Source organism: Telopea speciosissima, chromosome 9 (genome assembly GCF_018873765.1).
Source record: "Telopea speciosissima isolate NSW1024214 ecotype Mountain lineage chromosome 9, Tspe_v1, whole genome shotgun sequence".
NCBI lineage: Eukaryota > Viridiplantae > Streptophyta > Magnoliopsida > Proteales > Proteaceae > Telopea > Telopea speciosissima.
In genome coordinates, this window is record NC_057924.1 from 17139410 (window position 1) to 17164541 (window position 25132).

General features: G+C 44.7%; 2 protein-coding genes across 2 annotated transcripts in view; one reads left to right on the plus strand and one right to left on the minus strand.

Moving 5' to 3' along the window:
• The first annotated feature begins 1853 nt into the window (after positions 1-1853).
• LOC122640549 (dnaJ homolog subfamily B member 13-like) lies at positions 1854-5846 on the plus strand. The gene is made up of 3 exons (XM_043833774.1): positions 1854-2130; positions 2260-2687; positions 5228-5846. Exons 1-3 carry the CDS (start codon positions 1966-1968, stop codon positions 5664-5666), a joined length of 1032 nt encoding a protein of 343 aa, XP_043689709.1. The 5' UTR covers positions 1854-1965; the 3' UTR covers positions 5667-5846.
• A 5480-nt stretch (positions 5847-11326) lies between these two features.
• Positions 11327-25132, minus strand: part of LOC122638684 (homeobox-DDT domain protein RLT2-like) — a 21501-nt gene continuing 7695 nt past the window's right edge. The window contains exons 7-8 of the mRNA XM_043831537.1: positions 16612-16920; positions 11327-11473 (exon numbers count right to left, since the gene is read on the minus strand). Coding sequence (XP_043687472.1) covers positions 11327-11473; positions 16612-16920 — 456 coding nt within the window. The remainder of the gene's footprint in view (positions 11474-16611; positions 16921-25132) is intronic.

The window sequence follows — 25132 nt, forward strand, 5'->3', positions numbered from 1 at the left end:
TTAATATTCGATACATTAGTAGCATTAGGTGGTTACATTGTATTAAACAGATAATAAGCTTCTAACCACTTATTAATGTTAGTCAAAATGGTTGGGTTTGGTGGAGTATAATTAAAAAGGCAGTAATTACGAGTATTACATATGAAGTACATGTTATAGGGAAAACAGTCATGAATAGATTGGGAAAAAGAACATTGCTTTGTCGCATGGCTCTTATATATACACGCAGACAAAGCAGCTCACGCTATCACTCAGCCCCTCTTAAAATAAAAAATTCCATCCATATTGATGCCCATGTGCATGCTCTCATTTGGCCCGGCGGTAGTACATGGGCTACACAACCCAAAAACGATCTCTTGCCCGAATACATTTTTATCAATAGAAAGATCTGGGTTAGTGATCTTGTAACAAGATCACTGATATGATCACATAGTCCTACCTTGGAGGAATTCAATTCTTAACCCTATTAACCTTGTTGCACTACCTAATTGTTTGTGTGTTCAAGCTAGGGGTGTAAGTTTGGCCCTATCGGCCCGAGCCCGCCCTGAGTTCGAACAGAGCTGGGCTGGATTTTTCAACCCTGAGGGTGGGTTAGGGTTGAAATTTTCAGGCCCGGGATTAGGGGTGGGATGGGCCTAGTTGAGGCCTTGGGCTGAGCCCGGCCCAACCCTATGTTAGGTTATGCTTTACAATTTAGTGTTTATAGATTACAAATTTTGTTTAGTATCTAATTACCTATTGGTACATCCAAAAAAATTCTAATTATCTATTGAATGAAAGTATTTAAAATTTTAAGAATGTACTAGTTTTTTAACTTAAAGAAAAGACTAATAGTCAATTTTTTTTGTTTTTTTTGGTAAGAAGTAAATTTATTGAAGTAAAGAGTCATTACACACATTGGCTTCACACTGACAAAGACGAAGAAGCCAAGGAGAGGTAAGAGGCCAAACAAGCAGAGACTCAATCGAAAGGGCCGACATGGCCAAGGTATTAGTCATAGTGTTGGCAGTCCTTGGAACAAAAGAAAAAGAGCAATCATCAAAAGATTTCCGAAGTTGAGCAATATCATGATGAATACTGGCAATGGCAAGCTCCGGGTCAGAAGAAGATTGGGAAAAAGAATACTGCTTTGTCGCATGGCTCTTATATATACACCCAGACAAAGCAACTCACGCTATCACCCAGCCCCTCTTAAAATAAAAAATTCCATCTATATTGATGCCCATGTGCATGCTCTCATTTGGCCCGGCGATAGTACATGGGCTACACAACCAAAAAACGATCTATTGCCTAAATATCACATGTTTCTCATGTTTTTTAAAGCATAGGACGATCCAAATGGAAAAAAAAAATTGGGTCAATCATGGCCAACTCGGCCTAGCCCCACCCAATCAAGGTCAATCAGGACCGGACTAGGCTGAACTGAACCCGAGTGGATTAGGCCTAGACTGAGATATCTCAACCCAACCTAGGGCCGGGTTGAGCTTGGGCTACGGTTTTAAAAAACCTGCCCAACCCGGCCCTATTTCACCCTTAGTTCAAGCGCAAATACCTTATCTGGGCCAGGCTGAACCAATGAGATATGTAGGAACCCATCTCATTACAAATCAGGCCGATGTCAGACCAAGAGGGATATAGGTTGGTTGTCGACACCAAACAGCTGCCACGGCTTAAGAATGAGGAGTAGCAGACAAAACTCTGGAAACTTCCACATCATTCCCATAATCCCAACCTTCTAGACAAATCTCTTTACTTCTTTCTCTTTCTACTCAAAAATCATCAAATCAAAATTTCTCACTCTCCCACCGCTTGTAATTTAACGCTACTCAACGCAGCGGCACAACGAGTCCGAAGAACACAAAAATAAGATCAAAGCTTTCTCAGAAAACAAAACCCATATAACAGAGCTTACAATCTAAAAGCAGAGCAATTAGGAAGGAATAAAGAAGAGAAGAGTCGGAGTAAATGGGCGTGGATTACTACAAGATCTTACAAGTAGATAAGAACGCCAAAGATGAAGATCTTAAGAAAGCTTACAGAAAACTTGCCATGAAGTGGCACCCAGATAAGAATCCCAATAACAAGAGGGAAGCTGAAGCCAAATTCAAAGAGATCTCTGAAGCCTATGAGGTAATGCTTTTCTTTTCTCTCCTTTCTCTAGTTTCTTCTTCCAAAACATGGAATTTCTGGGTTCTGAATTCTTTGTTTTCTCTCTTAACATATACCAATGTAAGAGTTCCTCTGTATATGTGTATATAGGTTCTCAGTGATGCCCAGAAGAGAGCAATCTATGACCAGTACGGTGAAGAGGGACTGAAAGGTCAAGTGCCTCCGCCGGGCTCCGGCGGTCCTGGTGGGGCTCAGTTCTTCCATACGGGAGATGGGCCCACCGTATTTAGGTTTAATCCAAGAAACGCTGATGACATTTTCGCTGAGTTCTTTGGGTTCTCGAGTCCGTTCGGAGGGATGGGAGGTGGTGGTGGCGGCACGTGGGGTGGTTCCAGGTTCCGCAGTGGACTGTTTAGTGACGATTTGTTTAGTTCGTATGGTGAGGCAGGTGGTTCAATGAATCAGGGTCCTCGTAAAGCTGCTCCAATAGAGATACGTTTGCCTTGTAGCCTTGAGGAGCTCTATAAGGGCACTACCAAGAAAATGAAGATTTCCAGAGAGATCGCTGATGTCAGTGGGTGAGTGTTTCTATGCTATCCTCTTCGTCCTGCTTTTACTTGCTTCTTTTTTTTTTCTGTTTTTTGTTTCGGTGTATAACTGTATATCCGTAATTTGGTGGCGATTGTTGCTTTATCTGTTTAAGTTAATTAGCTAATTAAGGGCAAGAGTTCTCTTGGGATCGCTGCCTGGCAGGACGCTACTGCTAAGACACAACAAGGTGAGGAATGATCGGCGGGGGTAAGGCGGTCATTCCCCACCTTGCTGTGTCTCGACGGTACCGTCCTGTCAAGCAGCTTGATAGTAGAGGATCCAAATTGGTTTTCTTGGGGTAGCATGGCCCCTGGTGCATGAGCCAATGTGAGCATGCATGGGGCATCAACGGGTGATCTTTACCATATTTTATGGGGGGAAAATCATTTTGCCCCGTGTCTGGGTGCACACTCCTCTACAGGGAATTTTCCCTCCCATTAATTAATTAGGCAGTCAAAATGGCTTTTGAAATCTATATTTTTAGGATGAAGGTTCAAAACCTTATCCTAGGGTATTATTTTGTTTCTTGTTTGATGAAACATCTTAGGAGTTCATTTTATTTTATTTTATTTTATGGATTGTATACATTCATCACTGTACGAACTGAACTATAAAGTTTCATTATTTGTTACTTTGTTACATGACAATACATGAGTTAGTCAATGTGATAGAGGACCAAACAAACATCTAATTGGTATAAATTTCAGATTAAAATGAGTAGGGAAAGTAGTTTTAATTATAAAAGACGTCATTTTGTATTTTATATTCATCTTTATTTGATGGTGTTGTGAATAGGGGTGCAAGTTTGGGCCTGTCGGCCTGAACCTGCCGTGACCCATCCTATGCTTGAACAAGGCTTGGACTGAGATACCTGACCCTGAGGGCGGGTCAGGGTTGCAAATTTCTGATCTGGACTCAGAATCGGGTCGGGTCAGGTTGAGGCGTTGGGCTCAACCCTATAGTTTATATAGTATATCAATATAAATATAAATTGATAAAATATATATATATATTTTAAATTTTAAATATCACATATTTGTTATATAATATATTATATATAAAGGTAATAAATAATAATATATTTTGCAAAAGTTTATATACACGGCCGAGCACATGCTCGGCCTGCATTAATTATTGTTAGATGGACATTTATGCCCATGCAAATTGACCATAAAGCCCCCACACCCCCTATTGAATGAGTGATGCATGGAATCTACCGTGCACAAACTCCTTTTCCATACATTTTATTATAGTATGATTTTCTGTAAAATTGATCATTTTCCCATTGATCCAGCCTAACTAAGTCCAGTCCATGCATCTCTCCCTTCTCCCACTCCATGATCAGTGTCAATCAAGGTCTGCCTAGCTAGGCTGACCCTAAGGGCGGGTCAGAGTTGGATTTTCTAGGCCTTGAGGCAGGGTTGGGTCGGGTTGTGATTGGGCCCAACTAAGGGGACTCAGGGTTGGGTTAGGATTTTAAAAAGCCCAGTCCAACCCGACCTTGTTGCAGCCCAAATTGAGATAATTTTATTAAAACTTTGAATCAGAGTTTGAGCACCTTTCCTTGTTATCCGACCACATTTTTTCCATGGTGTCATTGTGTTCCTCTGTCACACTACCAAGTGGCCAATAGTGAAGCATAGTAAAACATTATACTTCACAAGGCATAGTGATGCCTAGAAGACTTTTTTATACTTCTTTATCAACAATTCTCTTGATTGATTCAACTCCTATATCTTTAGGCAGTGTAGTAATAGTTTCATAGATCATGTCTGCAGATGGAACAACACCAGTAAGTTTTGTGGGCATGGGATCTATGATATGATATTATGACACGTTTTTTTTTTTTTTCTTTTCTTTTCTTTTTTCTCTGAGAATAGGATACTATTACACATGGGGTCATGAAAAGACCTTTGGATCAGTTCTGCAAGTCACACTGTATTACTTGTTTGATTAATGAGTTGCACACATGAAAAGAGATTTCCAACGTTGGAGTTTCACAGCCAGTTTCTTCATCCTCTTTTTCTCTCTCCCTCTCTCCAAAAGAAAAAACACTTAAAGAGTAGTGAAATTTCCTTTCTATCAAACTAAATTGTCTTGCTTAAACCCCACTTAAAGGAGCAGTAAAATTTCCTTTCTATCAAACTGAATTGTCCTGTTCAAACCCTGAATTTGAATATTGAAGAATATAAATTATGGAATACTGAAATTTTTCTTCACACATGGACTCTGGGTCCATCATTAATTCCCACCTCTAGTGTATATATAAGATCAAAACACCCTCTTTCAGTCGCAATTAGAGGGTCAGATCCCCATGGTTGAAAGAGAAGAGATTCTCCATCCATCATGGATGGGGAGAAACTGGGTCTAAATTAAGTGTTAATGTGTAAACAGAAAGAATTGTTTCATCTTATTCTCTTCAAAAGTTACCCATTTAGGCATATACTTTGATGGTGTCTTAGCTGTTTCTTCTTCTAGTGATTACATTCTCTATCTACTTACACCTCAAATCTGTCTATTGGTTCAGGAAAACAATTCCAGTGGAAGAGATTTTAACTATTAACCTTAAGCCTGGATGGAAGAAGGGAACAAAGATCACATTTCCAGAGAAAGGGAATGAACAGCCTAATGTTACACCCGCGGATATCGTCTTCATCATTGATGAAAAGCCACATAATGTCTTCACTAGAGATGGAAATGATCTGATTGTCGCTGAGAAGATACCTCTTGTTGAAGCTCTCACAGGTCACACTGTACATCTCACTACACTTGATGGCAGGAAGCTTACCATTCCTATCAATAATGTGATCCATCCGAATTATGAAGAGGTTGTCCCAGGGGAAGGAATGCCTATACCAAAAGATCCATCAAAGAAGGGAAACTTGAGAATCAAGTTCGATATTAAGTTCCCTGCAAGGTTGACGGCCGAGCAAAAGGCTGGAATCAAGAGACTGTTACCTTCATAAATCTTATCCATGGCAGAGCCATTGGATGATGTTTGGAGATATCCAAGTAGTTGATAGACTCAATGTGAATATTTTTGGAGTTTTATCTTTTGATATGATGTTGTAGTTGGGTAAGGATTTTGGTTGGATCAAGTGTGTTAAATTTTTAATTTAGCAAGTCAATAAGCTTGATTTTGATTTTTCAATTTATTTCAGTAGTCAGAAAGGATCCCGCTTGTGAAATGACTCAAACACCATTTGTTTTGCTGGGCTAGATCCTTCGGCTTCCACCCCGGCTGGAGGAGAGCCAAATTGGTCAGAAAGTTGCTAGAAGGTGATGACAATGAGGAAGAACAATGCAACCTACCACATATACTTGATATCTTAGGATATTTTTTTTTTTTTTGGCTCCTGGATGTCATAGCGTTTCGCTATTTACCATTTGGCGGTACATGGGTTAGTCCATGTAATAGAGGACTCTAGGACGTACTCCACATACGTCTTAGTGCCAAATCTTAGTCCAAAGTAAGGGAGAAAAGTTCTCAAATTCAAAGTTGTAGTAAAATTACCAAAATACTTATCTTTTTTAATTTTAGATTGTGTTTGGTATGCATTCCCATACTCAACGCAGAATGCGAGAACTTTGTTTGGATACATGTAGGGTCAAAAGGCATTTTTGATTTAATGCTCGAACAATTCATCGAACAACTGACGGGCAAGAGTTGATCATGGTTACTGGCAGAAGTCGTTCAAAAATTTAGCAACACAGCTTGATGAAAATCGTCTCCTGTTCCAACTGGGGAGAGAGAGGATCTTGTCAAGCGCCACCAGAAACAGTAGGAACTCTATCATGATGGGCTGTAACATAAGGTTGAAGTTGAAGATTCGACTGTTGCTTTCACTGTCGTCGGAGGACGCATTGCTAGGATTACAACGGTGATTGAAACAGAAGATTTGAGGGAAGAAGCGTGAATGTTGTCGCATTTGATGCAAGTAACAATTGATCGAATTGGCTTGAAAAGAGAAAAGGCTAACATACTTTAAAGTTTATTCTGATCTTTATTCATACAGAGAAAGAAAAGGTTGCCTATCCAACTCATGAGTTCCTTCTAAATATTGATTGGCAACAGAGATGAACAACCCTTGTACTATGACAGGGGAGAGAATGCAGACCTCTAGGCCTGCATCTTTAGAATCCCTTCTGCATAGTGAGGGAGGGATCTTTATCCCCTGCAGTTTCTTGCCTGGTACAGTTCCTGCAATTCCTCTCATAGGGGATGGAAATGACCACCTTACCCCCTGCCCGAACACGCTGCCTGGGTGGGGTTCACCCCCTCCTATTAGAGGCACTATTGAACTGTACCGAGCAGAGAATCGCAGGAGATAATTTTCCTCGAGGGGGAGGGACAGAGGCGACATAGGAGAGAGAGAGAGAGAGACATTCTCACGAACCAAGTTCTGGCCACCGAATCAAAATGGATTAAAACCCTTCGTTTCAGAATGGGTTAAAACCCTCCGTTTCAGAATGGGGTTCGTTCTCGAATGCATTCCAAGATTTGAGAATGGGAATGTGTATCAAACGTTGCTTTTTACTTTTTAGAAGGTATTCTACATCTGGAATGCATACCAAACGCAGCTTTAGCTACTTCCTCTATTCATTTTAAGTTGAAATTGTACGAATGAGATGCTTGCTTGGTCCTCTATCACATGATTAACCCACGTAATGTCATATGGTAATTAGTCACACCACAAGTTGATACATAACCCTGCGTAGAAGAAGGACAAAAACAACCCAATTGTTTTGGAGAAAAAAATTGGAGTTCCAACAATAGCTTGAGCAATAGAATGGGGAAAGTCAGAGAAAATCAACTCACAACTCCATTGACTTCCTCTTATAATATCTCCGACCTCTGATAGCCCTTTCATCGGACAATAATTTCTTGGTATCTCTTACCGGATATCCATCACAATCCCCAGCTCACCTACCTTATCCACCTTTCCATATCTGTTGTAATTCTACCATGTTATTAGCAGTAGATTGATTGTAGATTTTACTTGTATATATATTCCATATATTGAATGAAATATACAAGTGTCCATTATTGGATACCAACATTAACATGGTAGCAGCCAAATCAATCGATCCTTGGATATTTTGTTAATTTTCTCTTTTCATTCTCATCTTCACCATGGGCGATCAACTGCCTTCTGCAACCATGCCAGCAGGTTCATCTTCTCCTGCAATACCGGTCTCCTCACCCTACTTCCTTCATCCATCTGACCAGCCTGGTTCTGCACTCGTTCAGCCCCTCCTCGACGGCGATAACTACCCCACTTGGCACCGATCAATGATCATGGCCTTTGAAGCAAAAAACAAACTGCCATTCATTGATGGTTCTTTACCCAAGCCTGATGCTGCTTCGTCTGATTATCACAATTGGATCCGCTGTGACAGCATGGTTCGTTCGTGGATTGTTCATTCCACCATCCCTTCCATCTCCCATAGCATACTATGGGTTCCCTCCGCCATGGCTGCTTGGCTGGACCTCCGTGAGCGATTCTCGCCGAAGAATGCTCCCCAGATCTTTGAAATCCGGCGTGCCTTATCCACCCACGTGCAAGGAACCGAGTCAATCTCGACCTATTATACTGCCATTAAGTCCTACCGTGATGAGCTCCTCTCCTACCGTTCGTTACCTCCTTGCTCGTGTGGTGCCATGAAGACTCTAACAGAGTTCTTAGAGACATATGCCTTGCTTGATTTTCTTCAAGGATTAAATGAATCCTGTGTCGCCGTGCGCAGTCAACTTCTATTAATGGAGCCCGCTGCCCACAATCAACAAAGCCTATTCCCTCTTACTTCAAGAGGAAAGGCAGTGATCCATCACCATTGCCAGGTCTTCTTTACCCGATCAAGCTGCTATGGCCGCTGGTCGTACCCCTACTGCCCCATCTCGCAAGGCCGATCCACCATCCAAGCTGCAATACCATTGCACCCACTGCGACAAGGATGGTCACTTGGAGAGCTGGTGTTTCAAAAAACATGGTTATCCGGACTGGTGGACTGCTCGCCGCGATTCCAAACGCAACGATGCAACCCCTTCTCATGGCACCCCTTCTCAGTTTGCTGCCAATGCAGCCACCGAATCTGTTGCAACACCAATTGGCGTGCCCTCTCTTACAAGTGATCAGATTCAACACTTATTGACCCTCATTCCCTCTGGTAATAGCCCCATAGTTAATATGGCAGGTATTGTTCCCAATTCCCATCCGTTTTCCCCTTGGATTTTGGATTCGGGGACGACCGAACACATTACATATGATGCATCCCTCTTTACTTCATTATTTTCTTATACTGCTTCTTTACCCATTACATTACCTAATGGCTCTACTGCACATGTTACTCACTATGGTTCTATTACATTATTCCCTGGATTTGTTATTGAGCATGTGTTACTTGTCCCCACTTTTAAATACCATTTGTTGTCCATTAGCAAAATCACAACTTCTTCTAAATTAATTGTGACATTCACTTCTACTTCCTGCTCTTTTCAGGACCCACATTTGAAGAGGACTATTCCGACGGGGAGTGGGCGTCGTGGTCTTTATATCCTTGATTCCACTCCTCCATTTTTGGCGGTAGTCCCTGGCAATCATTTTGACGTTTGGCATTGGAGGTTGGGGTATCCGGGTCCTTCTACCATTTCCTCTTTACATCGCACTTTTTCCGATATTTCTAGTTCCAATAAGTGCACTTGCACAGTCTGCCCTTTAGCTAAATAGTCTCTTCTTCCCTTTTCGAACAGTTTAATTACTACTAGTTCTTGTTTTGAATTAGTACACTTTGATGTTTGGGGCCCTTACCGGTCCACTTCTTTATCTGGTGCTCGTTATTTTTTAACGGTTGTGGATGACTTTTCTTATGAGTACTAAATCTGAAGTTAATTATTTAATTCCTAATTTTTTTGCCATGGTCCATAACCAATTTAATGTCAACATCAAATGCATTCGGTCTAACAACGCAACTGAATTTTTTAATCACCCAATTTCTCAATACCTCCAATCTTTGGGGGTTCTCCACCAATCCAGTTGCTTTGCCACACCTCAACAAAATGGCATTGTCTAACGGAAGCACAGACACCTTCTCAATGTTGCTCGTGCTCTTCGTTTTCAGTCTAGTATTCCGATTGAATTTTGGGGAGAATGTATCCTCACTGCTACCTACTTGATCAACCGGCTCCCTACCCCTGTTTTGAAAGGGCATTCTCCTTATGAAATCCTCCATAACAAGCCACCCAGCCTCTCACTTCTAAAGGTGTTTGGGTGCCTTTGTTTTGGAAGGAACCATGCCGTCCAACACAAATTTGATCAACGGGCTTCACCCGGAGTTTTCATTGGTTATCCTCCTGGTCAGAAGGGTTACCGTATACTTGACCTCCAAACAAACAAAGTCTATGTCTCACAGGATGTCGTTTTCCATGAACACATATTTTCATATGCCATCTTACCCAAGCCTGTTCCCCTTGGTTCCCCTGTTTTACCTCTTCCCCCATTACCCCTTGATGACCATGCCCCTGACCCTACCATTGACCCTACACCCACCACCCCTCCTCCTCCCCATACTGAACCCGAATTAACCCCACCACCCCCTGACGCTACTCCGGATCCGTTATCTCCCCCCTACCCGTCCTAAACGTAATACACCCCCCCGCTGCATGGATGACTACTATTGCCCTACTTTACCAATGCAATCGTCTTCTTCAGGTACCTCTTCTTCTCACCCTTTAGCCAATTTTCTCTCTTATGACAAATTTAATTCTTCTTATAAAGCTTTTCTCACCCCTGTTGTTCTTGATAAAGAACCTGCCGCATTTACTGAGGCTATGAAACACAGGGAATGGAAGGATGCAATTTAGGCTGAATTGCAGGCTTTGACCCAAAATGATAGGACTCTGGTCCCCCTCCCACCTGGAAAGAAACCCATCGGTTCTAATTGGGTCTTCAAAATTAAGCATCGTTTTGATGGTAGCATTGAACGATACAAGGCACGCCTTGTTGCAAAAAGGTATACCCAAATTAAGGGGATTGACTATCATGACACTTATGCTCCAGTGGCTAAACTAGTCACTGTCCAAGTTCTATTAGCTCTTGCGACTGCCTGTGTATGGCCCCTTCACCAGATGGATGTCAACAATGCCTTCTTATAGGGCAATTTGGACGAAGAAGTATATATGTCCCCTCCTCCTTGGTATAGTCGAAAGGGGCAGAATATTGTTTGTCGCCTCAATAAATCTCTATATGGCCTGAAACAGGCTTCACGACAATGGTATTCCAAATTTTTTGCCGCCTTATGTGCCTACGGCTTTCGCCATTCCACTACAGATCATTCCCTTTTTATCCTCCACAAGGGAAAAGCTTCTATATTTATACTACTGTACGTTGATGATCTTGTCTTCACTGGCTCAGATCCCTCCCTGATTGTTGATGTACAAGCCATGCTCCACAGTCAGTTCCATATCAAGGATCTGGGGTAGCTCAAATATTTTTTGGGCATCGAGGTCGCTCGTTCTACATCTGGATTATATCTATGCCAACACAAGTATGTCCTTGATATCCTGACAGACTATGGTTACACTAGTGCGCACCCGATCGATACACCAATGGAACAGAATTTGAAATTATCAACTGATACAGGTGATATCCTTCCTAATCCTTCCAGTTATCGTTGCCTTGTTGGGCGTCTGATCTATCTCACGGTCATTGGGCTCGGCATTGCCCACGCTGTCACCATACTGAGTCAATTCATGCACCAGCCTCGCCAACCGCACCTAGATGCACTCACCGTTTACTGAGGTACCTCAAGACCACTCCAGGGCAAGGACTTTACTATCCATCCAACACCACCTTGGATCTCACGATCTATAGTGATTCTGACTGGGCCAGTTGCCCGATGACACGTCGCTCCACAACTAGCTATTGTGTCTTATTGGGCTCCAGTTTGGTATCATGGAAGGCAAAAAAGTAGCAGACTATCTCTCGTTCTTCCATCGAGGCTGAGTATCGTGCCGTGGCAGTCGCTGCTTGTGAGCTCATATGGTTGACTTATTTGCTTCGCGACCTCCACCTCCCTTACAACACCCTGGTCCCTCTATACTGTGACAATCAGGCAGCACTTCACATCGCTGCTAATCCGGTCTTCCACGAACGCACCAAGCATATTGAAATCGATTGTCACCTAGTTCGTGAACGACAACAACAAGGGCTTATTGCACCGAGTAAAGTGCCTTCTTAGGACCAACTTGCCGATATCTTCATCAAGGCACTTGCCCATGACCCGTTCCACCAGTTGTTGTCCAAGTTAGGCGTTCGCAATGTCCACGCTCCAACTTGAGGGGGAGTCTTACCGAATATCCATCCGGATATCCATCACAATCCCCAGCTCACCTACCTTATCCACCTTTCCATATCTGTTGTAATTCTACCATGTAATTAGTAGTAGATTGATTGTAGATTGATTCATTTTACTTGTATATATGTTCCATATATTGAATGAAATATACAAGTGTCCATTATTGGATACCAACATTAACAAAGTCCTACAATGATGACTATTGTATTTTATAAAATGAAGTTCCAAAATACCTCTGTGCGTTTCTGGTTATGTTTCGACATTGATCGGTTTTGACCGATGTCGGTATTTTAGTTGTCTCTTGAAGGGACATATCCTTTGGAAGGGTGTCTCCAAGGGGTCCTTCACCTCTACATATAGAGGATGTTTTTGGACACTTTGTATGAGATATACAAGTGTTGTTACACACTCTCTATTGTTCTCAATTTTCTCTCAAGTTTTCTTTCTAGTTTTTTTATTATTTTGGGAGATTCTATCATTCCATTCCAGTTATTGAGTGAGCACAACCCAAAAAAAAATCCTCAACCTCCAACAACCCAAAAATATGATTAAAAACCTTGGAAAAGTGAGATAACACATCAGATGTTGGAACAAGAAACCCAAGAACCCAAAAATTTTCAAATAAGAAAGTTTTCAGCTGGAAAATATTACCAAAGACCTTTTTAATCCAAATTCGGAAAAAACATCACAAGACATGCCAATTTACTACTAAAATTTTCGTGATTAATTAAATTGCCTTTCAGACTAAAATAAGTAGAAAAGAACTCAGGGAGCATGAACCAAGATACTTGAAAACGATAACCTTTCTCAAGATAAAACAGAAAATGACAAGTCTCAAGTAAAATAGGACAATTGCCCGAGGCAAAAGAAGCTATAGAAAGTAGAGAAGCATTTGGCCATTGATCCACAAATGGTTGGCCAAACATCAATTCAAACATTCCAAAATTAACTTTGGGGGTTTCTATTTGTTGGACCAAGTAAAAGCAGACCCTGAAGCCAGATATCAATCAAACCTAAAGAATCCATCAGCCCCAAAAGGGATAAAGCAGGTTGGGCCACCTAGGCAAGGCACTAGTCTCAAGTCTTATCCTCGGCAGATAGGATTTAGTTGAATTCTCCCAAAACCATAAAAGGAGTTGAAAGAGAGGAAAGGAAAGAGGAATACGGTCAGAAAATAGGGAGGGGCATAAATCCCAAACAAAACCCATTTTAATCCTTTCTCGAGATCAACCAAAGATATAGCCATAAAGCGTAAGACATAACATTAACCCTTGCACTAGTCAAGCACCAAAGGCCCCCACTCAAGCCATTAGATCTAGGGATGTAAATGGATGAGATTCAGCTTGGATAGTGCTATATTCGCTTTCGCATCCACATTCGATTAGCTTCTGGATGGATTTAGATAGTGCTAAACGGATACGGACATGAATACAGTCACGGATATTTTATCCATTTACATGTAAGTATAGTTTTTCGGATAGCTATAGCCTATACGTATCCGTATAGCTTTTGGACGGATTCGGATAGTGCTAAACGTATACGTACACGAATTTGGAAACAGATTTCGACTATTCATTTACATCCCTAATTAAGTCCCCCACTAAGAATAATATCAATAGTTACACAATTTTTTAGAGTAGATGGTAAACATTTAGCATCCAAAATAGGAACCCGAGTCTCAACTAAAAGCACATCATCAAGGTTATGATTAATAATGTGAGTACCAAGGGCACATTTAGAGGTTCGTGATCTCAAACCCCTAATATTCCAAACCAGAAATTTTATGGTATAAAATCCACCAGAGAAGAACCCTCCCCACCCACAGAAAAAGACAAAAAACAGAATAGCAACAACAAACCCCCCCCCCCCCCCACAACACCATAAAATAAACATACAAAAACAAAAACACAATAGTATACAACAGAGGCAATAAACCTAGAAGAAAGCACCTAAAACTTGAATCAAAGGAAGATGGACTTCCTCCTCACGTACTATAGAACATATATGAGAATCCATCTCTTTTAAAATCAGAACTAAAGAGCCCAGACACATTAAGAATTAGGCATCTTGCATCTTCCTGGGACCTTCCACTTATTTCTCCCCCATCCATGACCTTTTGATTTATCATCCTCTTATTGGTGTTTTTGCCCCACCTTGGCTTTTGGTGTATCATCATTTTATTGATGTTTTGCCTCTCCGCGGATTTTGATACATCATCCTTTATGATGGGATGAGTTAATAATAATAAGGGAGAAAAAATGTCACCCGGTCGCATAGTGTATGCCGCCCATACTCCTTGACACAGTGCACACAAAATGACCGCCGCATCCCTGGTCATTTCCAGGGTTCCAAGGTTTAGGGAAAAATAATAATAATAATAAAGATTTTTAAGGCTATGAAATGTAATCTAAAAGCAACATTTTCTTCCATACATGATCAAAACGAGATAGAGATCGTAAAATAGATTGAAATTGTGAAATAACTCCCTAACTATTTCAAGATTTCAATTCAACTTATTTTCGGTTTCTCTAAATTTGGGCTTCAAAATCATACCAAATTCATTGAAATTGAAATAGAAATCCAAATAACCAGAGCCAAAATTACCTCTCTTTCTTTCATTTTTTTTTGGGTTGGAGGGGGGGGGGGTTGCTTGCAGGATATCCAATTTCATTTCTTTCTTCTCTATCCATATTTTCCTCTTTTTTTATTGGAAACGGTAAATTGAAACTTACAACTGCAGGAGACTAGAGTTTAAATAAAAAGAATGCAAGCTATCTCTACAAGAACATACTTAGAAGATTATCCTTATTTACTGTAATCTGAAGATGTTGATGTTGACCCGGTGCCTTCATCTTCGGCTTTTCCTTCTCAATCCTCGAACTGCCTTTTCACTACTCCCAGCATTTTCTTTAGCAGACTCAGATCTCAAACTGCCACCACCTCTCTGCAACCTTCCACCTCGACTGCGACCCGCCCTCTCCCACGGATCATCTGATTATGCATTTTTTCGGTAAGCTGTAAATTACAGGTCAAAATTAATCGACTGATGACCAGCAGCAAACACACATTTGTTTGTTGTCGAGCATATTCATAAATTGGACAAAACTGAACTCTAAAGCAACAACTGTTTCTGCAAAGGATGTTCTACTTTAATGTAAGGTCCTTTCCATAAAAAGATGTCCTTCATTGAATTTGGTATGATTTTGAAGCCCATATTTCAAGGGTTTAAGTTCTATATGTGATTACGTAGTTAGTTTCTATTTTGTAATGTTCTAGAATAGCTTCTATTTTGAAAAGAGACTTAAGTTGTAAGGGATTCCTCATACCATACATAGGGGTTTCCTATTTTTGTGATTGTTATGCTAGTTATAAATAACAGAGGGGCCATAAACCTAGTCTGCAAATTGAGTTATTGAGAAATTGGGTTTCCCCCTCTTTGGGTCAGTAGTGAAGCTGTCCTTGGACTGTGGTGATGCAACTGCAGCCCTACTGTGGTGAAGCAATATGTTGGGATTGGTGGTGAAACCATTTCCACAGGCTTTGGTGGTGATTCCAAGGTCATATCCCCCATTCTACTTCTTCTTCAACCTTTCAAGTTTTCAGATCAGATTACTAGTACCTGAAAAGCAGTAGATTCATCCCATTGATCTCAAGTTCTACTGACAGTGGGGCCCCTTTTCTATGTTCTGTTCCAGCAGTACTATTTCCCTTGATTTTTATTCTCCACAAGTTACAAATTCCTGATGTACTTGCTAATTCTGTTCACCTGAGTATCCTAACCTGATTCTTTGTTTCTATTTTGGATTTGATTTTCTTCTTAGATGCTATTTCTGTAGGGTACTGAACCTGACTTACTATTTCCTGTTAGATTGTAATTTCAGTCAAGTTACTAATTCTGTATCTCTTTATCCATCCCTTAGTTTTGACTAGGACTGTAAACGGATCGGATTCGGCTCGGATAGTGCTATATCCGCATCCGCATCCGATTAGCTATCAGACGGATTCGGATAGTGCTAAACGGATACGGACACGGATTGGATATTTTATCCGGTTACATGTAAATATAGCTTTTCGGATAGCTATAGCCTATCCGTATCCGCATCCGTTTAGCTTTCGGACGGATTCGGATAGTGCTAAACGGATGCGGCCACGGATACGGAAACGGATTTCGGCTATTCATTTACACCCCTAGTTTTGACTAAGTTTTTTAACACTGATACAGTCATACAGCCCATCAGACTGAGCATTCTTCCACCACCAGAATTTGCAGATCTGATCCTTGGATCTGAAAATACTTGGTTTCCTAAAATTTAGGATCATGGTTTCTATTTCCTGCTGTGAGTCACAGAACAGAATCCAGCCATTTGATTCCCTTGAAAGTTTGAGACTTTCTTCTGTTGCTTGAGTACGGCATAGGACCAGAACTTCAGAGAAATCAGAGTCTTGGATCGAGCGTTCTAAGATTTACCCTGAACCAGGTTTTCTTGGTTGTCCTGCAATTCTTACATGTGGTTTGCATCTGAACCTACTTTAGGTTAACTAGATTTCATTACTTACCTTTTTACCAATCTTTAAATTTAAAATACTGAAACAGAAACTCACAATGACTTCTCCAGCTTCTGTGTCTTTTTGATACTCCGCTTTGTTCGTTATGTAAGATATGGAAGAATCAATATCCATAACCCTTAATGCCACAGCAGCAGTCGTTTCTGGTAACAATGGAAGTACTGCGACTGATCCATGAACTGGTAAGAAATCATCCACAGCATACTCTGCAGATGTGGAAGAAGCTAATAGTTCCTTGGTTGACTCAAAATTTGATGAGAGGAAGTTCCGTTTAATGGCACTCTCCAACAAAGTCAGTATCTGTAAAGAAAACCAAAGAACAAAAGTTACCTATTTTATTTTTCCCCAAGTAAAAAATAAAAACAATATCATTTTCAAAAAAGAAAAGACAACAGAATTATGTCAAAGCAGAACAAAAGCGTAGCATGCATTTTGACCCATGCACAAGAATATCCTACATATAAGTAACAACATGAGAGAAATAACTAAGATTCCTCATGTATACTTGTATAGAATGATTTGCTAGGTGCCAAAGCATAGTGCAAGAACGAGAACTTCAGACCATCATATTGAATTTTACTGAAACGTTGAGAGAACCCGAGTGTAAAATTGTATACACATGTATTGTATGTATTTATGGATTTCAAGTTTCTATTAAGCTAGTCACGCTGTTAGAGTTATTAGAATATCTTGTATAGGGTAGTTCTGTCACTGTCTAGTTATAAGACATGACTAAGTTGTATTTTTACTTTCTTGTCTTATTTCCCTTTACCTCTGATACATCCAATATTCACCGGGCCAATCAACGACCGCCACGTGTCACAGACGACCCGCTCCATAACCAAGGGGAACGAACCGGGGTCCCCGCACCCGGGCGCGGCCACCACTCGGGCGCGGCCTCACCTAGGCGCGGCCACACATCCGGGCGCTGCCTCACCCAGGTGCGGCCACCACTCGGGCGCGGCCACACATCTGGGGCGCGGCCTCACCCAGGCGCGGCCTGCACCCAGGCACAGCATCGTGGGCACGTGAGGTGGGGGCTACCCACCTATGACCCGATCGTATCGCTACAGACTCATGTCACCACCAGGACTCTAGGCCGCCGCTTAGAAGTCACGTCACCCAGACGGATTCAAGCACCAAGGACATTATCACCACACGCGGGTATCTATCCACCAAGGATCTTGATACCACTAGGACACTCCCTCCCGCGGGGAGATGATCAATCAGGATAGAGCCCCGTTACCCAGGGCCTCTATCTACTCAACGGGACAATCGCCATCAAACTGGGACTCTCCACACCGCCATACGCTACTATAAAAGGCAAGGTACACAACCCCATCGGGGGACATCTAATCTCATCTGAATAATCACTATTCATCCGTTTGCGCCAGGAGATCTAACTTTGGCATCGGGAGAGCCTAGGCCGGAACCACACCGGTTCTCTCTGTTGACCCCTTGGTCCACTTGCAGGTGACGGCACTCGCAGGACTGCTCGACGATTTCTTGACGCAACAAATTGGCGCCGTTTGTGGGAACGACGCTAGCCATTACAGCTACTAGCTCGCTTCCATATTCATTCAATGGCACGAAGGAAGACTACCACCACCAACAACGGAGCAAGGAATGGATCACCACCCCCAGAGTGCTCTCACCGCAGAGCCAATGACCAGGACCATGTCCCTCTGGAGGAAGAGATCCCCCTTAATGACCAGTTCGTGGTCGACGAGCCCAACAATGACGAGGCAGACGATGTGGTGGTGGAGGTGATACCTAACCCCAATGCTCCAGCCACTGTGGGTCAGATCAACGACCTACAACGACAGATCCTCGATGAACAACGACTCTTTCGAGAATACTTGACGCAGCGTGCGACGTCTCACCGTCGAAGGACTTCACCATCAGCAAGGGTGGAGTCCGTACCTTGACAAGAGCCGAACCCTAGGAGATCATCTCCCAGGGGCGTGAGATCAGAGAGACTTGCGCAACGGGCAACCCCCACTCCGCAGCGGGGGGAGCCTTCCCAGTATCCCAGGAGAACAAGAGACCTCTCACCACGGTTAGAACGTGGGAGGACGCCAACACCCAGGGCGAGGGTGTCTAGCCCGCAGAGATCGGTCCGGAGGTCTGTGTTCGATGGACGACTTGAAGAAGGTCACATACCACGACGAAGCCGGACCTACAGAGAAGAAAGCCCCTCACCTTCACGATAGGGTTCATCACGGCGTGACCATTCACCATCCCGCCAACACTCAAGGCGGGAGGGGACATCCAGGAGAGAGCGTGAATGGGGCCGCAACGAACGTCCGGCCAAGCGTGAGGGACAGACATGGGACGAGGAGCTCGATCAAAGACTCCGCGACCTAGATGAGAAGCTGGAAGAGTTGAAGAAGCAGACCAAAGGCGAGACACATTCCATACCTGGACAACACCCATTCTCGGCAGAGATCATGTCAGCCACACTACCTTCCAGGTTTCGACTACCCACCTTTGAACTCTACAGTGGTACCACTGACCCTAATGACCACATCAACTACTTTAATGGCATGATGACGCTGTATGGTGGGTCGGACGTGGTCTCCTGTCGGGCATTCCCGGCATCCCTCAAGGGAGCAGCCACATCATGGTTCTCCAGGCTACGACCGAGATCTATATACTCGTTCGCAGAGCTATGCGAACAGTTCGTCCCCCGCTTCCAGAGCAGCGTCAAGCAGAAGAAGACCACCGTCAATCTACTGAACGTGGTACAGAACCCTGGGGAATCTCTCAGGGAATACGTTACCAGGTTCACCAAGGAGTCCCTGGAGGTTCGAGACTTGGATGACCAGACACAGCATGCAGCCCTAGCAGGAGGTATTAGGGACCTGGACTTGATCAAGGACCTGACACGTCATGAGACCAGGACTATGAAAGAGCTCTTAGAGCGGTGCAACGAGTTTGCAAATATGGCCGAGGTACTACAAGCTAGAACGAAAATAATCGAGGCCAAGCCACAGGACAATAAGAGGTCAGCACCTGATGACCGCAAAGAGGGTAAGAGGTTGAGGACAGAGTACCGACAAGAGAAGAGCGACCGCCCATCTAGGAGGACAGACCGCCGCCCAGAGAGAAGTGAGAGGGCAAGCACCCCCGAGTTCACACCACTGAACACCACCTGGTCCCAGATACTCATGCAGATCCAGGACCGTGACTTACTCCATTGGCCACGACCCATGCTAGCAGGACCAGAGAAGCGGAACCCTAACAAATATTGCCTCTTCCACAAAGAGAATGGGCACGACACAGAGGAGTGCTATCAATTGAAGAGAGAGATAGAACAACTGGTAAGAGCAGGAAGCTTGAACAAGTATGTGAAGGAGAGACGTGACAACCGCTCAGGCCAAGGAGATAGAGGTCGCGACGGAGACAGAGTGGAACCGAGACGAGAAGAAAGAAGAACGATCGAGAGAGAGACCGCCGTAAGAGCGGAGAGATGCAACGTAACCTAGTGGCACCAAGGGACCTCCTATCCTCACCATACTTGGAGGATCAGGGCAAGAGTCCACCGTAAAAGCTAAAGCTCATGCCAGGTTCGTGGGAGTGGCAGAGAAGCCCAAGAAGATAGCCAGGACCGAGGCAGTGATCTCCTTCTCGGATGAAGACCTGGAAGGACTAAACTTCCCGCATGAAGATGCCTTGGTAGTACAGTGGAGGTAGCCAATCGACTGCACATCGGGTGCCGATAGACACAGGGGCGTCTGCGTTGACGACTCCTTGGACGCCTATCGACGCTCGGTTCGGGACGACCAGCCAAACCAGAGCCCACTTATCTCCATGGATTCTCGAGGTGCCACCGCCTCCATCGAGGTACCATAGAACTACCCGTCACCTTCGGGGTACACCCTCAACAAGTAACCATCATGGTGAATTTCATAGTATTCAAGTCCGTGGTGTCCTTCAACGGCCTCTTAGGGCGATCATCACTGACAGCCCTTAGAGGAGTCATATCGCCACTTCACCTGAAGATGAAGTTCCCCACCGAGAATGGGGTAGGCGAAGCCCGAGGAGATCAGAAGAAAGCAAGGGAGTGCTATGCCACCTTCATGAAAAAGAACAATGGCAACACCCGTGGAATGGCACTCTGCCTAGAGAGCATGGTCAGTGACCAGAGAGATGAACTGACAGAGAGAAGGGCAAGGCCAGTGGAAGACCTCATCCCATGGCCCCTCAGCCAGGACGACCCCTCCAAGGTCGTTCAGGTTGGCTAGCTGCTAAACAAGGAACAGAAAGAAGGGCTTGGACACCTCCTCCAAGCGAACATGGATGTCTTCGCATGGTCGACCTCCGACATGCCGGGAATACCACGTTCCATAGCGGAACACCGACTACATGTCGACCCAACCAGGAAGCCCGTTCAACAAAAGCGGCGTAACTTCGCCCTCAACCGACAAGCAGCAATCAAGGAGGAGGTCGAGAAGTTAAGCCAATCAGGGTTCATCAGAAAGGAGAAGTTCCCAACCTGGCTCGCCAACGTGGTCATGGTACCAAAGCCAAGTGGGAAGTGGAGGATGTGTGTCAACTATACTGACCTGAACAAGGCATGCCCAAAAGATGAGTATCCACTGCCCAGGATCGACCTACTGATCGACGGCACCGCCGGCCATGAGATGCTGAGTTTCATGGTTGCCTACTCCGGATACAACCAGATCCTCATGTATGAGGATGATGAGTCTTACACCGCATTCCGGACGGACAAAGAGAACTACTGCTACAACGTCATGCCGTTCGGGTTAAGGAATGCAGGGGCCACCTATCAGAGGATGGTCAATAAGATGTTCGAGGAGCAGATCGGGCGCAACATGGAGGTATATGTGGATGACATGCTCGTGAAAAGCATCCACGCCAACCAACACCTGACCGACCTAGAGGAGGCATTCGCAGTACTGAGGAGGAACCAGATGAAGCTAAACCCTGCAAAGTGCGCCTTCGGCGTAACGTCAGGAAAATTCCTGGGGTTCATGGTCTCAGTCCGTGGAATAGAAGCCAACCCATCCAAGATCAAGGCCATCCAAGAGATGGCACCTCCTCGAACGGTCAGGGAAGTGCAGAGGTTGAATGGAAGGGTCGCCGCCCTTTCCAGGTTCGTGTCACGATCAGGTGATAAGTGCTTACCATTCTTTAAAACATTGAAGAACCTCTGAAGCCCTAAAGATTTCACATGGACGGAAGAGTGCCAGAAGGCGTTCAGAGAATTGAAGGAGTACCTAGAGAGCCCACCACTGCTTGGGCGACCAGAACCTAACGAAGAGTTGCAACTCTACCTGGCCGCCACCAATGTCGCGGTCAGCGCAGTACTGCTGAAGGAAGAAGACAAAGTCCAGAGGCCCATCTACTACGTCAGCCATGTCCTGATTGATGCGGAGACCAGGTACACTAGGATCGAGAAGGTAGCTTATGCATTGGTAACGGCAGCCAGGAAGCTACGACCATACTTCCAAGCCCATACCATCATAGTCCTCACAGACCTACCCTTGAAGAAGATACTGCACAAGCCGGACGTCTCCGGGCGATTGATAGCATGGGCGGTGGAGTTAAGTGAGCATGACATCAGGTTCCAACCAAGGACAGCCATCAAAGGCCAGGCTCTTGCAGATTCATTGCAGAGTGTACCCTGTCTGAGATCGAGTCAAAAATAGGGGAGCCCGAAGAGAAGGATCACGGATCGTGGGACATGTTCGTGGACGGGTCGAGCAATGCGGCAGGAAGCGGCGCGGGTCTCATATTAACCAGCCCCGAGGGATTTCGTATCCAATATGCTCTCCGATTCACCTTCCAAGCATCCAATAATGAAGCAGAGTACGAGGCATTACTAGCTGGACTCCGAGTGGCCAAAGCCATCCAAGTCACACACCTATCCACCCGGAGTGACTCCCAGCTCGTGGTGAATCAGGTGAATGGAGAGTATGAGGCGAAAGATGAGAGGATGGCATCATACCTAGCACGTGCTCAAGCATTGATCGAGGGTTTCGTGAAGTTTGAGATGGTTCGAGTTCCCAGGGATGAGAACGCCGCCGTTGACGCCCTATCCAGGCTAGCCAATGAGGAACTCCGAAATTTAGCCAGCGCAGTCTATGTTGAGATCCTGCATGAGCCAACGTATAAGGAAAAGCAGGTTAACGAGATCGAGGAAGGACCTAGCTGGATGGACCCTCTACTCAACTACCTCCAGAACGATGTCTTACCGTAAGATAAGGCCGAGGCAAGGAAGATCAGATGAGAGCTGCAAAGTACACCGTCCCAGACGGGCATGAAAGCGGGGGCAACAAGCACCACTACTCCGGTGCCTAGGACCCAAGGGGGCAGAGTACGCCCAGTCGAAGTCCATGAGGGGATATGTGGAAGCCACATGGGGGGACGAGCGCTAGCCTACAAAATCCTCCGCCAGGGACTATACTGGCCACGAATGCAAGAGGAGGCCATCCAATATGCCAATAAGTGCGAGCAATGTCAGTTGTTCACCCCAGTACCCCATCTACCCGCCACCAAGCTGACATCAATCCTCAACCCCATACCTTTTGCCATGTGGGGACTAGACATCTTAGGCAACTTCACCGCAGCACCGGGAAACAGAAAGTACCTGGTCGTCGCGATCGACTACTTCACCAAGTGGGTCGAAGCTAAACCCTTGGCCAAGATAACAGAGACAGAGATGGAGAAGTTCGTCGCGACGACGTCATCTACAAGTTCGGGTACCACGGATCCTCGTCTCGCACAATGGAAAACAATTCAACAACCCCAAATTCCAAGCATTCTCAGAACAGCTACAACATCGACTATCGGCCTCGTGTCGGTAGCATACCCACAGGCCAATGGTCGTGGAGGTCACCAACAGAACGCTACTGGAAGGAGTCAAGAAAAGGTTAGAAGGAGCCAAAGGCAAGTGGGTAGAAGAGCTACCAAGCATCCTGTGGGCATACCGAACTACAGTACGGACGCCCACAGGAGAGAGCCCATTCCGCCTAGCATATGGCATCAAGCATTGGCGCCAGAGAGGTCTGCGCCATGTCCCATAGGGTTCGCACTTCAATGAACGTACCTATGTCGATGGATCCGGCGAACCTAGACTTTATAGATGAGGTCCGCGAGAGAGCACTACTAAGGAACGTCGCCTACCAGCAACGAACTGCCAGGTACTATAATGCCAGGGTCAAGGAAAGGCTATTCCACCAGGGAGATTTAGTACTACGGAGGGCAAGTGCATCACAACCACATAAGGCAGGGAAGCTGTCACCCAACTGGGAAGGACCCTACATAGTCTCCAAGCAGATACGCCCAGGGACTTACCGCTTGAAGACTCCAGGGGGCAAGAAGGTAGACCGTACCTGGAACTCAGAACATCTGAAGAAGTACTACCAGTAGAAGCATAGCAGTAGTGGTAGTGATAACAGAAGCAGTAGCAGTAGGAGTAGCAGTAGACGACATCACTGTTTCAAGGTCAATTTGAATTTCATTCAAAATAAAGAGATGTTGCAGGAATACTTGTCTTCTTCTACCACTCAATCGAATCACTGCCACTACATCAAGGCGTCACGCCACCCCAGAGGCTTTATGCCTAAGGCAACGTGCCACCACTGAGGCTTCATGCCTAAGGCGACATGCCAACATTGAGGCTTCAGGCCTAAGGCGACATGCCAACATTAAGGCTTCATGCCTAAGGCGACATGCCAACATTGAGGCTTCATGCCTAAGGCAACATGCCACCACTGAGGCTTCATGCCTAAGGCGACATGCCAATACCCAGGCTTCATGCCTAAGGCAACGTGCCACCACTGAGGCTTCATGCCTAAGGCGACATGCCAACATTGAGGCTTCATGCCTAAGGCAACATAGCAACATTGAGGCTTCATGCCTAAGGCGACATGCCAACATTGTGGCTTCATGCCTAAGGCGACATGCCAACACTGAGGCTTCATGCCTAAGGCGACATGCCAACACCAAGGCTTCATGCCTAAGGCAACGTGCCACCACTGAGGCTTTGTGCCTAAGGCAACATGCCAACACTGAGGCTTCATGCCTAAGGCGTCATGCCAACATTGAGGCTTTATGCCTAAGGCAACATGCCAACACTGAGGCTTCATGCCTAAGGCGTCATGCCACCACTGAGGCTGTATGCCTAAGGCGTCATGCCAACACTGAGGCTCTACGCCTAAGGCGTTAACCCACCAAGGTCCGAGGATCACCAAGGCACAACGACACTACCAAAATCCCATGACTATCAAGGGTCAGAGAACATCAACGCGCAAACAATCACCAGGAGACGATGCAATCAAAGAGAAACAAAAGCGATCACATAGAAAAGTCATAGTAGTTACAACTCAAGTTCAAAAAAGGAAAAAGGTTGAGGCGTCTGCAGGATCGGTATGGCCGTAGGGTCAAGGGATCACGGAGTGGTGGGTCACCTCCGACCCAGCAGGAGACATCATGTCCACCTCAAGAGGACGCGCAGCCAGCATTCCCCTCGTGCAGGCAGCTT

Bases quoted from the DNA above. Each gene is read 5' to 3' on its own strand.
- LOC122640549 (XM_043833774.1), top strand. From the start codon at position 1,966: ATGGGCGTGGATTACTACAAGATCTTACAAGTAGATAAGAACGCCAAA. The intron at 2,131-2,259 runs GTAATGCTTTTC...ATGTGTATATAG, and splicing joins AGATCTCTGAAGCCTATGAG to GTTCTCAGTGATGCCCAGAA. The intron at 2,688-5,227 runs GTGAGTGTTTCT...CTATTGGTTCAG, and splicing joins GAGATCGCTGATGTCAGTGG to GAAAACAATTCCAGTGGAAG.